This window comes from Zootoca vivipara, chromosome 3 (assembly GCF_963506605.1).
Source record: "Zootoca vivipara chromosome 3, rZooViv1.1, whole genome shotgun sequence".
NCBI lineage: Eukaryota > Metazoa > Chordata > Lepidosauria > Squamata > Lacertidae > Zootoca > Zootoca vivipara.
Window position 1 is genome coordinate 94398480 of NC_083278.1, and position 17518 is coordinate 94415997.

General features: G+C 44.5%; 1 protein-coding gene across 3 annotated transcripts in view; it reads left to right on the plus strand.

The window, feature by feature from the left end:
* Positions 1-17518, plus strand: part of PTPN14 (protein tyrosine phosphatase non-receptor type 14) — a 114723-nt gene that overhangs the window by 34373 nt on the left and 62832 nt on the right. For 2 of the 3 annotated variants that reach the window (XM_035111317.2, XM_035111319.2), the window contains exons 2-3: positions 11219-11543; positions 14595-14764. In XM_035111317.2, coding sequence (XP_034967208.2) covers positions 11370-11543; positions 14595-14764 — 344 coding nt within the window. In that variant the 5' untranslated portion in view covers positions 11219-11369. The remainder of the gene's footprint in view (positions 1-11218; positions 11544-14594; positions 14765-17518) is intronic. The other variant, XM_035111318.2, reaches the window with a different exon arrangement.

Genomic DNA, 17518 nt, shown 5'->3' on the forward strand with positions numbered 1-17518 from the left:
CACTGAGTGATCCCGAGCCAGTCACCGTCTCTCAGGCTAACCTACCTCACAAGAGTGTCAGGAGGACAGAATTGGAGGGGACCGTGCTACATTGAGTTCTTTGAGGGATATAGGTAAATAAATCTGGACTAACGATCAATTACATTTGGCCCACATAAGCGCCTGAAAGGAGCTTTTAAATTTCAGCCACTTCTTCGGAATTCGCAAAGAGAGTGCCAAAAATGCAGACACTGTGCTCTTGTAAGCACTTGGCAGATTTAATTTGCTGTTTGATGAAAGGGTTCCTGAACCAAGAGAACTATTCCTCCTCCTCCTCCTCCTCCTCCTCCTCCTCCTCCTCCTCCTCCTCCTCCTCCTTGGGCAGCTGTGCCAAGTGTGTGGGCCAGTTTCTGAAGCTGGGGTTTCCCCTTCACCCCACTTGCCTCATGCCTCCCAATACATATGTGTGGGATGCTGTTTCCATGCAGTTTTCCGTTGCCTCATCGAGTCGCTTGTGTCCACTGAATAGCACTGCTTTCCCTGGAAGCTTTTACAGCACTGAGACTTACAACCATAGACTTGCCCCCTCCCAAAGCCTGTTATTTCAGCCATTCATATAAATTGTGACCATCTCCCTGAAAGAACCCTTGCTGTTCTTTTTCATAGTTTTCTGCCCTCTTCATAAGCGGTTGTTGATTTCTATTTTTATAGCTGGTGTATTCATAAATTCCCATCTCGTTGTTTTCAAAGATGATTATTACGGCATCCAAATGCAGTGCGGTGTAGTGGTTAGAGCAGGGTGGTCCAACTTCTCACACCAAGTGGGCTGCAAGAGTACTGCGTCATGGAAACGGTGGGTCGTGCACTGCTTTGTCATGCAGAGGGAGGGAGCAAGGCTAAAATTTGATGTGCACCCCCCTCCTGTCCAGTCCTCATGCTACCTACCTAAGTGAGGCACTGGGCTTTGGGAAGGACATGCAAGGCTCTGGCAGGGTCCTAGAGCCCTCCTCACTCCTTCCCAAAGCTGGGAAAGGCCTAACTAGGCTTTGGGATTCACTTAGCCAGTTTTAGGAAGGCAGTGTGAGGAATGCAGCGAGGTGTGTGCGTCAAATGTAGCCAAGGGCCACCAAAAATGGCATTGAGGACCGCATGTGACTGCATGGACTACCCTGGGTTACAGTGTCAGACTGGCACATAGGAGACCTGGGTTCAAATCCCCACTCAGCCATGCAGCTCAGTGGGTGACTTTGGCCAGTCGCAGCCTCTCAGCCTAACCTTACCTCACAGGGTAGTTGTGGTAAATGAAGGGAGGGGGAAGCTATGTACCCCACCTTGAGCTCCTCAGAGAAAAAGCATGGATAGAAATGCAACAAATTGGGGTGAAGTGTTAACACTAAGGGGTCCTTTTCCAAAACATTCCAGTTCACTGGCAGCAGGCAGTAATTTCAAGTAAGGATTGCCCCCTGCCCTTCTTATTTCAGCAATAAATCTTCATTGTAAGTATACTAGTTGTATCAGGCTAGTTAAGCCCACACATTATGCATTGGGGGGGGGAGGAATGCTATAATACTTTGGGGGGGGGGATGAGGCAGGGAGAGAAGGCCATTAGCTCACTTCTGAACTGTTGCTTTTGCTTTTCAAAAGAGGTGGCAGTGTGGTTTGCCTTTGAAACAAGCACACTTATTCATAAGCATAGCTGCCAAGTTATCCCTTTTTTAAAGGGATTTTCCCTTATGCTGAATAGGCTTCCTCGCGAGAAAAGGGAAAACTTGGCAGCTATGTTCATAAGCTGTTAGCTCTGTGTGATTTATATCAAGGCTTACTGTGAATTAATGCTAAGAATGCCATTCTATGCAGGCATGCAAGCGAAGTTATTTGGAAAAGGTTTTAGTGATTGCTTTCTATGAGATTTAGACTGGTCAGGATTTAATTACAAACTGGGGGAGCAGAGGAGAGAGGCATGGGAGAAAGGGAATGGAACTTCTGCCCTTCACAGAGACAGAGAAGCAAGCAGAAATGCAGCTTCTCCTGTCCCAGCTTTTGAAGCAATTAAAGCAATTAAAACAAACCAATTCTCTACTCAGTGTTGCCCATATTCAGTGCTCTGAAAAGGGCAGAAGCTACCAAGTTACATAGCAGCTCTGCGGCCTGAAACCAGCTAGGCCTCAGTGTATAGGCTGGGGAATATTCTAGAAATCAGGGGGTGGCTGCGCTACGGCCCTGCATATGTTGCTGGACTCGCAACTCCTATCAGCCCCAGCCAGCATGGGATGATAGGAGTTGTAGTCCCAAGTGTATCTGGAGGGCCAAAGGTTCGCCACCCTGTACTGTGTCATTACTTCACTCACACTGTAATTTTAACCGGCGATAATATGCTTCCAACTTTCTTGGCAAAGAAAGAATTAAAGTGTTCCTCTCCTGTTGATGAGCCTGCAACCCTACACTGTACGTACATTTAGCTGGCTGTAAGTCCTATTGGAGTCAATTGGGCTTCCTTCTGAGTAGCCAAGGATTGCACTGTGCATATATCAGATGCACTGGGAAGTTATCCCACAAAGATGTCTAAGGCTTGGTTCACAACAGAGTTGCTTACCGTAGTCAAAATGATGAGTTTTAAATTGATGTTTGATCTTTAGGACTGATAAGGTATAAGGTGCACTTATCCAGTGGATCTTTTTCAGACCCAGGACTTAACCTTTAATTCCAATTTGCAAGAGGAGACCAACCTTTAATTTCTGTACTGTATATCTTTTCTCTTTCTCTTTCCGTACACCCCTCTACTTCCTTCTCTAGTTTTCAACTTCTCTCTTTGACCTACTTTTATTTCTGTTTTCTCCCCCCCCCTCTCTTTCTGGGAGGAAAAAGCAGCAAGGAAAATATTGGTGGTGCCACCAAGGATAACAGCTATATACTTCTACCTAATAACCCTGGGAATTGTTTGGTGAAGGAATACGAATTCTCCGTTAGAAATCCTTTGCAAAATGATAGTTCCTTACGGTGCGGGAATTCCTTGTAAACTAGGTTTAAGTTTCTGCTAAAAATATGCCCTGAGACATGACCTTGTTATGCATCCCTGCAGACTAGTTGAAGTAGAAAGTTTAATCTACTTGAATTGCTCTCTTGGTAGTTCCACCACCCTCAGAAGTGTGGGGATGGGAGTGGGTTTTGTCTGCGTCAGCCCCTAAATTATGAAACTCAAAAGAACATAAGAGTCTGTTGGATGAAGCCAGTGTCCCATCTATTCCAGCATCCTGTTATCACAGTGCCTAATCAGATACCTGTGGGAAAGCCGCACGCTCAAGAGCACTCTTCTCTCCTGTGGTTATAGAGACTGGTATTAAGAAGCATTATCGCCCTCAACCGTGTAGAGGCAGAGCAGAGCCATTGTGGGTAGTAGCCATTGATAGTGTTATTCTCCACAAACTTGTATGCAAGTCGGTTTGCCATCACTTCCCCCTGTTGGAGTGAGTTCCATAGTTTAACAATGTGCTCAGTGACTAAGAACGTTCTTCTATCTGTCCTTAATCTTCCAACATTTAGCTTCATTGGACATCCATGAGATCTAGTGTGTTGACAAGGGGAGAAAAAGCTTTTCTTTATCCACTTGCTCCATGCCTTGCATAATTGCACGAACTTCTATCATGTTACCTCTTAGGTCTCCTTTCCCCTAAATTATAAAGTCCCAAATACTGCAGTCTTTCCTCAGCCAGATGGGCGGGGTATAAATAATAATATATTATTATTATTATTATTATTATTATTATTATTATTATTATTCCCCTTGATCATTTTGGTTGTACTTTTCTGAACTGTTTCCAACTCTACAATATCCTTTTTTGAGGGGAGTCTATCAAAACTGTACACAGTATTCCAAATGAAATTGTGCCACAAAATTCTAGAACGGCATTATGATATCGGTAGCTTTATTTTCAGTTCGTTTCCTAATGACCCCTTGCATAAAACCAGCCTTTTTCACAGCGGATGTGCAGACAGGCTCAACATCTTCATTGAGCTGTCTACCACCTACCCCCAAGTGTCAGTCACTGCCAGTTCAGACCCCATGAGTGTAAATGTGAAGTTAAGATTTTTTGACCTGACGAGCATCATTTTTACATTTGTTTGTATTTAATTGCATATGCTGTTTCACAACATAGTCACTCAGTTTGGGGATGTCCGTTTGGAGCTCTCCACAATCCCTTTGTGTTTCAGTGACCCTGGACAATTTAGTCTTGTCAGGAAATTTGGCCACCTAACTGCTCACCTCTGACTCCTGGGTCCAGTGCCGAGGGCCTTCTGGCGGTTCCCTCGTTGCGAGAAGCCAAGTTACAGGGAACCAGGCAGAGGGCCTTCTCAGTGGTGGCGCCCACCCTGTAGAATGCCCTCCCACCAGATGTCAAAGAGAAAAACAGCTACCAGATTTTTAGAAGACATCTGAAGGCAGCCCTGTTTAGGGAGGCTTTTAATGTTTAATGGATTGTTTTATTTTATTTTTCTGTTGGAAGCTGCCCAGAGTGTCTGGGGAAACCAGACATTATTATTATTATTATTATTATTATTATTATTATTATTATTATTTCTGAACAAGTTAAAAAGCGCAGGTCCAAGTACTGATCCTTGGTGGAACGTTGTTTTCTACATCTCTCCATTTGAAATGGTTTTACTTGTTTTTAACAGCTGCGTATAAACTCCTTTGCTGTGTCAATTCTTTTAAATTGCATGAGTATACTGCTGTAACCTGACCTGGGACCTTATGGTGAAGGGTGGGTATCAAGAAATCTTATAAACAAACAAAGAAACAGAGACTGTTTCATTGCAAAACAGCTCCAGCCCACATTTTATGTGGCTGTTGTGACAGGTAGTATCTTTCATCCCTGTGTGCTCTTACCGTGAAGATTTCTCTTTTTGATTAGGGCAGCTAGATGAATGGATGTTTAACGGCACACATCCCTTTCCATGCCCTTTATCTTTGCCAAAGGAAACAGGTGTGTCGTCAACTGTGTTCCCACTGCAAACCCGAATGCTGAATAAACCGTGAAGCGGCCCTCAGACAAGGAGGTTTCCTTCACTTTTGCTGGGCAGCCCATGTAGCCCAGGGTGCTGACTTAATGGTTAACTGTGCAGTACTGATTAAGAGTGCCATAATCTCTGTCTCCCCACAGCCCTGGGGGTGGAACCACGAGGAACAAAGCATTCCTGAAATGAATGAATATACTAGGGATATTTCCAAGAGGGAAGCCTTTTTGTTTGCTGCTGCTGCTGCTGCTGGCGAGAAGTGCCAGAAAAAACAACAACATTAAAAAGGAATGTCACAGCTAGCTGTGGCAACTTGAGAGCATCTTTCGTGCTTTCCACTAGAAAGAAAGGCTTAGGTAGGACCATAGTATGTGCAACTTAACAAGATCTGAGTTTGAAGCTCCTAACATTTCCCCCGCCAAACTGTGGTAAGTCCTGAATTGAATTGGGATAGTGGTTTCCAGCAACTGGGATTCAGAAAAGCATTACTGCTTCTAGCCGTGGAGGCAAAGCATGGCCATTATGGCTAGTAGCCAGGGATCCTGTTGTCTGGCTGGTCCCTTCCCCAGCTGTGGGCTTATCTGGTGGCGGCAGCAGGATCAGGGAAGCTACCTGCCATTATAATTTCCCCACAATGGACCCTGCTGGAGCACTTGAGACCGGACAGCTTCCCAAAGACAGTGAACAAAGCCTTGCATATGTGGTAAAAAAAATATTGGCTAAATCAATCTTAACTTGAAACGGGAAGCTCTAGAAGCTGCTAGTTAGCTGAAAAACTGTTCCTTCTAAAAACCTGCTTTTATTCTTGGAGCTACATATTCCAACAGCAGGTAAGTAAGCAAATCTTTCCAGATGAGACCTGTCTCTGGAATTTGGCACTTCTTTAATGCCCTCTCTTAAAAGTGCAGGCTTGCACCTCATCAAGCAAGTTGTGCTAATTATCCCCTTATCCATGCCATGCCCAGAACTGCATAGTTCAGATAGGTGTGCTGTAGTTCTGTAATATACGGAATGCTGGAAGAATTCCAGAGGCTGTTAGTAATATTACTGTATGTTTTTAAAAAGGGAAAGAGTATATATTAACATGTATGCATGTACTGTATATATCTAAGATGAACTTGCTTGTGCGTTTCACAGCATGGCACACTATGCTACCATAAGCCTATGACATAAAGGAGGTTGTTGGGAATGGTCATAGGCTATTCCTGCATTTAACATGTTGACCTGAATGACAGAAAATTAGTCACCCAAAGCCCTGCTGGAAACAATGGAAGGCATTACCAAAGCTGCACTCCTAGTGCAGATTTATAGGGAAATACACCTTGCTGAGTTTAACTTTAGTGAGACTTGTTTGCTGTTATTCTGTGCTTATGCAAAAGAGTTGCTGCGGCACATCAAGGAATTCATAAGCCAACCTTCTCCAAGATTGGCATGCCAGCTAAGTTATGATACAATTGCAAGATAACATTGCAACGTGGTGTGGTTGACTGTTCTAGTCAGTCAGCCTTACGTTAACGTTTCCTTCAGATAGTGCAAGATAACATCAAACAAAAATTATGCAGGCAGAGCATGCCAAGGAATAACCTGGAGAATCAATAGAGGCAAACTACCTGGTGCATGTTAGCTACTTTAAGTTTATTCGCAGAAGCTTCCAAATCCTGGCTGTCCCTTAGCAGCTGCTACATCCAGAATGTGGGTCTGAGATAGCAGCAAGACAGACACCATGGGAACCGTCTGGTAATGAAACTTTAACAGATGCCACCATGTACCAAGGAGTTCGTACGCCTTTCAAATTTAAAGCAAGGAAAGTTTTCAGCTTTGCATGCTTTGTGGTTCTGGCTTGCCTTTCAGGAACTGTTCCCTGAAAGTTTTTTTTTTTTTTAATTCTCCTAAGAAGACTTTCCTCTGCTCTCAAGTCTTTAGGCCTGTAAGATCTACTTTGCTCTTTCAGTACAGGAGTTGGAAACCTTTTGCCCTCCAGAAAGTTTTGGACTCCCAACTCCTATCAGCCCCAGCCAGGAATGATGGGAGGTTTGTAGTATAGTCGTACCTTGGTTGTCGAACGGAATACATTCCGGAAGTCCATTTGACTTCCGAAAACATTCAACCAAGGTGTGGCTTCCAATTGGCTGCAGGAGATTCCAGCACGCAATTGGAAGCCGCGTTGGCACACAGGATATTTGGGACCAAGGGTGGTTTTGCTTAGCTGGCCAAAAGGGGAGATTTTTTTGGGTTCTGCTTGCCGATGCTATATCACATGCCTAGTAGGGAAATGGGGAAAAGGTCGCCAAGCCATTACAAAAGGGGAGGGATGATGCACCCTACCTGAAGGAAACATATATAATCCTACTTTTACCTATTATCTTTATGCTTTTCTATCATAATATGCTCATAAATTTGTATTCTGTGTAATCATCATCAATAATAATAATAATTATTATTATTTATTTATACCCCGCCCATCTGGCCGGGTTCCCCCAGCCACTCTGGGCGGCTTCCAACAAAACATTAAAATACAGAAATCCATCAAACATTAAAAGCTTCCCTAAACAGGGCTGCCTTAAGATGCCTTCTATAGGTCTGGTAATTGTTGTTCTCTTTGACCTCTGGTGGGAGGGCATTCCACAGGGTGGGTGCCACTACCGAGAAGGCCCTATGTATTTAAGATTGTGCCTTGTAAGAAATCATATTACAATGTGCTCTTGCGATTTACAGCTGAATTAGCAGAACAACACATTTAGCTAAACAGATGGCCCAAGGAGGAGGTCAACTACTATATGTTATATAGTCCCATGTCCCCAGAGGTTCAGCTGGAACAGGATGTTGGGTGACACATTGAGACTGGGTGCCTGGAATATATCTGGCACAAAGGTACCCTGACATCAGGAGATTTATTCACTTGCTAAGCTAAATCAAAGGCCTAACAGGGTAACTTGGGGAAAGCGTAAGAATGCCCCAAAGGTCAGTACAAGAAAGCAGAAGTGAATCCCCTCATGAGGCCACAGATACAAGGAGGGATTCTGAGGTGCTGTCCGAAGCTCATTGGCTTGATGCTTAATGCAATATATGAATATGTAATATCTGATGAACCCCTGGACAACCATTGATCGGGGTCCAGAACCTTGGGGTTCTGGGCCTATTGCTGTCAGCAATAAACTTACTTCCTATTTCTTCACAACCTCTTCTGTGATCCTTGAGAAGCCACTGAAGTAAGGTTCCACGCTACAGTACGACTGTATAGCAACATTGGAGGACCACATGTTCCCCAGCCCTGTTTTAGTAGAACCTCAGGGTCCACCAGTCAAAGTCAGCTGCAAGATAGTGGCTGAAGAGAGCAGGCATCCACATACGGTAGATGGGCATAGGCTTAGGGCGTGTATGAGCACACATTCAGCTCAGGGATTTCTCTATCCTCAACAGAACTGAGCTTGCAGTCCTTTCACACGAAAAGATCATTCCAGGTTTCCTGCTAAGCTTTATTTCTTTCCATCAGCTTTGTTTGCGGAGGAATTGCGAGTCAGAGACTTACTCTCCCGACCACTGCAAAGCACCCACAGATCTACCTGCTTTCCTACCTCCTGTGGATCTTGATCAATCTTCCCACCCCTGATCTAGGAGTGGGAAAGTAACTGAGTCAAGGCATGTCTAAAATGCTTCCAACACTTTCCCTGTAAATCCCACCCCCCCTTGCGGGATCTAAAGGTACAGATTGGCACCATCTGAAGGGTGTTTTATTCGATGGAGGTGACCAAAATCAGTATTACATTCCATCCTGTACAAGCACAGCTTGTTTCACGGGAATGTTTCTCACGGCATTTTTAAAATAGCATCTTGTGCCTTCACTGTGAACAGATGCACAGAGCATTTGGGCAGGCCTGTTTAAGATAAATTTATGTACTTAGTTTTTCATTTTTTGAAAAGAAACCTTTATATCGAATTGTACTTGCTTTGTGTTACAAGTTGTAAAGCACATTCCATGGCAAGAAATCAAACAAGTTCTTGGAATACTAGTTTACTATGTCTCATGGTTTCTCTGATGAATAAGCTTCATGAGTTTAATTCCATAAGAGAACAAAGGAGAAAAATGCGCTGTTCTTTATTTTTAAGAATTCGTAGTTTCTAATAGGAGCAAAATGATGACATCTTGACTCCTCCTTGCTTGGTGTTGGCCATGCAATTTTATACATGTCTACTTGAAGGTAAGCCCCATTGAGTTCAATGAGTCTTACTCCCAGGTATATGGATATATAGGGTTGCAGCCTCCATCTATCCATTTTCTTTCTACATTTTGTATAGAGTGTTTGCAGTTTGCGTTTTCCTTCTTTCTCTTCCTGCCAAGTTCTGAATGCCAAAAAGAATGGAAGTTATATTTATTTATCTTAACAGAGAACTATCAAATAGTTAATTTAGTCTAAGGGTGTGACTTATCTAGTTAATGGAAATGTATTTTAATTAAACAATAAGTTTAGATAAAGTCCACTGGCAAAACTGCAGTTTACAAAAGCAGAGCTCAGGCACTACGTAGCCCTATCCTCTGTGACCTTTGTTGAGTTTCCTTTCATTCTTCCCACTACTTCATATCAAGCTATTTATTGTCTTGGGCATATTGCAGAATGTTCGTTAGCTATAGGCATATATTAGAACTTGAGGTTTTTTTCCTCCAAGAAACTTAATTCTTATTTAGTGCTCGGAATGCCTTTTAATCCAACACAACCTCTTCTTGGCTTTTCATAAGCCATGGTTGCAAATTACGAGTTGTCCTTGGGAACAAATACAGCGGTACCTCTGGTTAAGAACTTACGGTAATTCGTTCCGGAGGTCCGTTCTTAACGGACCTGAAACTGTTCTTAACCTGAAGCACCACTTTAGCTAATGGGGCCTCCTGCTGCCGCCGTGCCACCGGAGCACAATTTCTAATTCTCATCCTGAAGCAAAGTTCTTAACCTGAGGTACTATTTCTGGGTTAGAGGAGTTTGTAACCTGAAGCGTTTGTTACCCGAAGCGTTTGTAACCCGAGGTACCACTGTACAATTTTTGCTCTCTCCTTCAGAGTGAATTCCTTTCGTGTCAGAGTTAATCATGGTTTAGAGTTAGATGCAAACCATGACTGCTGCTAGTCTTAGAGCCATGTTTTCCACTTCAGGTTTACGAGGGAACAGGGTTAGCATTTGCTGTACATGTAGCTCTAAACCATGGTTTGCACTAGGGATGGGGAACCTGTGGCCTTTCAGGTGTTGTTAGACTCCAGCTCCCATCATTCTTAGGGACCTTGGGATGAAGGGCAGGGAATAAATAAATAACCCCCAACCAATGGGACTGATGGGAGTTGGAATTCAACCAGAGCCAGAGAGCCACAGGTTCCTCACCCCTGGTTTACAGTCATGGGGGAAAGAAGGAGAGAATTATTATTACAGTATAACCATTAGGAGTCACCCACAAGTTGCCTATGGTTCGAATAATGTCCATGAGGTCTTCCTCTGGCATCCATGAGGGCTCTGAATGCCCCTGCCCCCATTGCCCCCTTAATCATGAGGTGGTGAGGATGGTGACAATTTTATTCATAGAACAAACAGAAGAAGAAAAAGTGTGATGCTCTTTTGCGTTTCCTCCTTCAGCTCTCTGCCTGCTTTCCAAGGCTCATATTAAGTCTACTGGATCCGACATTGAACCGCATTGCTTGGCAAAGCAAAGTGTGTGTGTGTGTGTGTGTGTGTATACACTTTCTGTTGGGGATGGAGGTTAATTTGGAGAAGTGGGATAAAAACAACAGTGTGATACCCATGGTACTTGTTCCAAAATCCCCAAGTGCCCATGAGCCTAAGAAGTTTGGTGACTCCTGGTTTGCGGCTTAACATGACATGTGGGCGCGGTCAGAGAGTTAAAACAGGACAGTGTACCTTTGCAATGCCATCACTGCGGAGAATGTTGTGTTTGCACATGTGGGGCAGAGCATGCATTCAGTGCTCCTTCAAAGCTAGTCGTCACTTCTGGCTTGTGTCAAGGTAATTGTTCTTAATTATATGTAAATTGCCTTGAGATGGTGGCTTGGAAGGTGATTAATAAATTGGCGATGGCGATGAAGATAATTCTGTCTGGGTGGAAGGAAGCTGGTTTTAACTGTGCTTGCAAGGCAATGACCATTACATAAAGGCAAAAATACTGCTCCGCTTAACCCAAAGCAAATAAACCTCATTTTTCCATTTGTGTGTGTGTGTTTTTCCCCCAGCAGGGATCTGCCTTTGGCATGGGCAACCTTTCCCAAACCTGGAGGAGAAGAGCAGCCACCGGAGGAGCATCATTCAAGTCTCTCTTGCTAAGAAGATCTAAAGCGTGAGAAGGCGAAGCAGCAGGGACGCTTTCCCTTTGCCCCAGCAGCCATGCCGTTTGGGTTGAAATTGCGAAGGACCAGGCGCTACAATGTCCGGAGCAAGAACTGCTTTATGACTCGGATCCGCTTGTTGGACAACAACGTGATTGAGTGCACGCTCTCTGTGGAGAGCACTGGGCAGGAATGTCTGGAGGCCGTGGCTCAGAGGCTGGAATTGCGAGAGGTGAGGGTAACCCAGGGAAAGACCATCTGCCACCTGCAATTTGGCATATTTTTAGTTCAAGCTGTTTGTCATTTGGAATCTGTTTATTAGAGTCATGTTATTCTTGGAACTGGCCCGATCTTATCACTGAGTGGAACTTTGGCAAACGTACTCTGCTTACATAAAAGTCCATTACCTACGGTTTGGATGGTGATTCAGTGATATTTCCTGTCAGGTCCTAACTCTCTTAAGTGGTCTGAAAGAGAACTTCATTCTCTTTCTCCCTAAGCGAAAAGGCTCCTTTTCGTGTTAATGTTTCCTCTTGAGGCAGGGCATCAAACAATCAAACATGTTCAGAGTTCCACTCCTGCGGATATTTCTGTACAGTGGTACCTTTGTTCTCGGACGGCTTAATTGGCTCCCGAATGCCGCAAACCTGGAAGTATGTGTTCTGGTTTGCTAATGTTTTTCAGAAACCGAACCTCCGATGCGGCTTCCACTTGACTGCAGGAAGCTCCTGCAGCCAATCAGAAGCCGCGCCTCGGTTTTCAAAAGATTTCAGGACGTTGAACGGACTTCTGGAACGGATTAAGTTTGAGAACCGAAGGTACCACTGTATTTCACTGGAAAATAGTTACAAGGCACCCTCCCCATCCCCATTTTTTACTGACAAAATTCACAACTCGCGAATGCAACTTGATTGTTGAGCTAGTGAAGCACTGTGCTTTCAATGCAGGATAAGTTATCCCTGCTCGTGCTGCATTCCATCGAGGCCAGTTCCTCCCCCACTCCCTCCAGTCCAGTCATCACATAAATGTCTTGAGCTGTACGCAGTGGGCAGCTTTCTGTGCAAACCAGCACTTGCTTGCCAGGCATCGAGGAGAGAAATTTGTGCTCGCTCATTTTTTTGCTTGGAATGTTGGACGAGCCTCAGATAATCCTTTTTAAATAAATAAATAAGTACAGTAAGTAACATTGTTTCTGGAATCTCTTCTGAAGAATTATGCCTCTTTCCCTGTCTGTAGCACATCTATTTATTTATTTTTAAATCCCACTGGAAGCTGCTTCTGTTAGAAGCTGCTTTTAATTACTGTACTGTTCTACTGTAAAGCCTCGAAATGATGTAAGTTTAAACCACACCCATGGCTTGGGCTCACGGGACACTCATTTTAACACAACCAGCACTGGAAACCCGAATTCACCCTGATGCATGAAATAATGGTAATCGCTCTGATTCCATTGTTGTCTTTTCTTGCTTTGCGTTCAGTGTCATATTTTCACTGAGATCTCTGGTGTTTGGCTTTGAGAATGAAGCATGCCTTTGGTTGATTTCAAAGGTCGTGAAAGGATATTTAAAGCAACCGGGATTTCACAGATGGTAACATTGATACCTCTGCTCCACAGACCCTTTGCTTTATTTTCTGTATGTCTGTAGTGGAGTTACAAGACTGCAAAATGTCCTGCCCATAATGGAAAAAGAGGCAGTGAAAGAGGATGACCCACTTGCTCAGACAGTGCAGTGAATCCACCTTTGGCCTCTACCTGTAGTTGGAGCATCCTCTGTTGCTGCCTTGCAGCCAGGGCCGGCTCTAGGGGTAGGCTGGGTGGCGCGGGGCTGGCAGGGGGGGGGGCGCCGTGCGGCAAAGCCGTGCAGCGCGCTGCGCCCGCCCACTAGGGCTAGGGCGCCGGAGCGATCTCCGCACCACGGTGCCAGGGCGACCGACATGCTTGAGACGGCCCTGCTTGCAGCTTCCAAAGCTCATGGCAGGATCAGCAAACAGCAGGGCTGGCCCAAATATTAGGCCTCAGGCAGCAGGTGTTGCTGGGCGGGGCAGCGATCACAACCCCTACATCCCTTCCTCCTGAGCTTCCACACCATTGCTTGTCCACTAAAGAGCAAGTCTGTGTGTATCACAGTCTGGTCGAATAGCCTGCTGCCATCAAGTATATACTGGTGGATGCTATCCTGTTCCACGGCCAGTGTTGAAGTAAGAGCAATCGGCCAGGCCAGGTCAACTTCTGCATGTAGAGCCCATAAGATGTCTTGGCAGTCTGCAAGTCACTTGAACTAGCCTGCACTTTAATCCACACTGAAATCTGACAAATGGGATGCTTGCTCTGACAACACAGAGGAACGAAACAAGCCAAGTGGTTATTTTGTTCCTAACCTAGGATCTGAAATTGGCTTCAAACCTTGGTTCATGAGCTCACTCTTAGAGCTAACCATGGTTGATGTCCGTGGTGATACAGGGAGCTGTCTTTACATGAAGTCAGACTATTTGTTCATCTATCCCTACAAGGTCTCCAGTAGAGTCCCCAACTCCACCCCAATCTGGGACCTTCTGCGTGGAAAGCATTTTCTCAACTTCTGAGTTCTAGTTCTTCCTTTAACCAATTATAACATCAAGCCATTTGGGAGGGTGCGCGGAGTGAGGAAACTTGCGTTTGAGAGAGGTGCGATCTCTTAGGCCTAATCAAAGGATGGGGAAGTGTTACATTTATTCTGATCTCAGGACTGACAAAAATTCAGTTGTTTCCTAATCTTTGATCATAAATTCTAAGTGCAAGGTGTATGTTGGTGCCAGAATCCCAGAATGTCTTGAACCCATTCACAAGCCCAGATGCCGTGTGAAATTCAACCACTAAGCTACTGTGAAAAGTCATATGAATTATTCCCCAAACTTGGATGGCCAGAGTTGGAGATCTAACTAGTTTGCCATTTAGTATAGGATGGAAGAGTGAAGCAGTAGCTTAGCAGTAGAGCATTTACCGTACCTTGCATGTGGAAGGCCTCTGGTTCAATCCCTGGCATCTTAAGGTAGGGCTGAGAATTGTCCTCTGTTTGAAACCCTGGGGTATCAATGCCAAACATTGTGCCAGCGGCTCTGGATAGTTCTGCAGCTCTGACTTGGTCTGAGGCAAATTCTTAGGTTCCTAAAAATGAAACCTATTATTATTTGGTAACTGTTAATACACATAGATGGGAGGGAGGAAACGGGAGAGGGGTTTTGCTCTTTGTAAACTTTGCCCAGCGAATAAACCTGCTTTTAAACTCTCCCTCCCCTTCTCCAGACACACTATTTTGGCCTTTGGTTTCACAGCAAGAGCCAGCAAGTGCGATGGGTGGAATTGGAGAAACCGCTGAAAAAGCAGCTGGACAAGTTTGCCAGCGAGCCTTTGCTGTTCTTTGGGGTCATGTTCTACGTGCCCAGCGTTGCCAGACTACAACAAGAAGTCACAAGGTACCCGAAGCTCTGTTTCATTCTACTCTTCATAGTTAAGACCGCTGCCTTGCTGCAGGTGTCACCAATAGCAGACGGCTCAGTGGGGTGGAGGGGCTTACCTGACCTCCTGGCAGGTGAGTCGCTGCTGCTTACCAGGTGCGGTGAGGTGCCAAACGGGGTGATGCCAGATTGACTGCGCTGATCCAATGGTTCTATGCTGACTTGGCTGCCGCCTGACTCACCCAGCAGCAATGGCTCACGTACCACAAGGTGACGTAAGCACTGTTGACCACTACGGAATGTAACATTTGCTCCCGATTTTGAGACCATGGTTTGCAGGGAGAGTATCTCAGGAAGAGTTGCTAGGTACTGAAAAAACTCTGGGGACCTGTCCGTGGCATAAATCTGCATAAGATTTACATATGGAGGCAGTTTTTGGCTGACTGTCAGAGGGGAAGGGGGTAAGCAAAAACAGAACTCCACAGTGCCACCTGGTGCCACAGCGTTAGAATGCATAAACAACACACATAAGGCTCGTTTTCTTTGCCCAATGTTGCTGAGTCCTGTGTCTGCATTGGATTCAAAATTGTTTTGACTGTTTTTATGCATGCAGTTGTTTTATATGTGGTTTTATTGTATTGTAAGATTGCTTCAAAGTGCTTCATAAGTGGCGATTCACAAATGAAATTAAATAAATAAATGTGCCAGGAGGAGACTTCGGCAACATCAGGCAGGAATGTGAGCAATTCCTCCCCACCCCACCAAAAAAAGTCGGTACTTTAATTACAGACCCGTTAAACAGCAAATTTGTGGCCATCCAGCTGTTCTCTGTATTGCCAGCCTTCTGCAGGTGGAAGTACAGTACTTGTCTGGTATAGCTGAAGCACCTGCGATTTGAATAGTTACCTGTTATAAAACAGTCTTTATGGCCCTCTGAAGGACAGATATTTGCATGGATTGCTAATTTAAGTCGGCTCTTCAAGTGCAATGCATCCCTTGATGCTGATATAGATCCCTGTTTATAATACTTGCAGATCAAACGGCCATGTTTACACGGCTCTCTAGTTGCATAGACAAAATCCACCATATGGCCGTGTTACCTGACTTACGCTGCAATCCTGTTCATTCTCCTCAGAAACAAGCCTCGTTGAATTCAGCAGTGGCTCTAGATTTTTCTCCAGTCTAGGTCACTGTGGACGATTCCAGCAGAAATCCCAAGCTGCCATTTTAGTGTTTCTAGATAGACATAGGCTTAGTACTTCTTCCTGAAAGGACGTGAGTGGCATTTGAATCTCCTCAGGATCATTGAACTGTAACGTGCCAAGCCCTATTCACACATGCATGGAAATTAGTGTAAATATGAAAGCAGGCTATAAAGCTCAACAAGTATGGTATTGTGTTTGTTTGTTTTTTACATTTTCAGTAAATTCTAAGGCTTGGTGCAGACCTTCAATGTGTTTCCCTGTGCGAATTACCCCACCCCCACCCCCCACCCCATTTGCGGGTTGCTTTAACTTTGGAGTAGTGTTGCATCTGCACAGAAACAAATCAGGAGTAATATTAAAACAGGTGGTGTGGCTGTAGCATGGCTGAGCCCCCTCACGTATCCTTTCTCACACGGGTTGGTTATGTGAATCATCCTTAAGCCTGCTGTGGGCCTTTAAGATGTCCAATGCCACAGGAACTCAGCTCCTTATACCAGGCCCATTCCCTATCCAGTGTGACATTTCCCAGGGCCTGAGAGCAAGGAAAAACACCATAAATAATGAGCTGTATGAAATATTGAAGGTCACATTTACAAAAGGACCCCACATCAAAAACACAGTGGCAACGAGATGTTTATGCAGGGGACAGCAAGTTGGCTTATCATGCGGTATTTTGAAGTCCAACTGAGTTGCACTGATTTCACTCATCCGTCTTTGTGGATTCCATTTTGTCTGCCTTTTCCATGCCAGGCTCATAGTTCATGATTCTAACCAGGATCAATTTCCCCAGATACATCTTTTTTTTTCTTCCTGACTCGGCATCCAAAGCAAAGTAAGATAAAGTGAGGAACTCGTAACGTGAGCAGTTTTCTGTCATTGTTTATCTATCAGCCTGTTCTTCTCATCCTGTGATTCTAACTTTCCTGGAAAATGATGCAGGATGAAAATCTGTTTTGTGATGGCAAGGGGAATTATAAATCAAGAAGGAAAAAAAACCCAGTTGTGCCTCCATCTCTTCCTCCCTTCGCCCATTGTTTTCCAGCAAGGAAAAAGGCACTCATAGTTTCCTCAAGCATTTCAGTCTGTCTTTGCAATATACTCTTTTTGCATGTTTAAAACTGTTGCAGTGTGAGAACATTGTTTTTAAGTGCCTTCCCTCTATTTTGCATTTTTTAGTGCAAATATTAATCCTTTGGTCAGGTAACTATTGTTTCTAAACAGTACACTTTTCATTACCTTGATAAGTTTGGGTATCCTACTGTACCAGTCTACCTTTGAACTGGGGGCTGCTGATCAGATTATTTTGCTCCAGGATGTGGATTCCCCCCCCCATTTTTTCCACCCCAAGTACCCACACTGGTCTCATGCACATGGCTGCAGAATTCATGCTCAGAGGGCACACCATAGGAAAATAGGTCCTGCATGGCTGCGGGTATCTTGCTAAGGGGGCCAGATTTTGGCACACTTTTAATAGCCGTGCTTTCCTTCAATATTATCAGTAAAATGTTGCAGACCTGTTGTGAAACCTGGAACAGAATAGACTAGGCCAGGCACCTTTTGAAAGTTA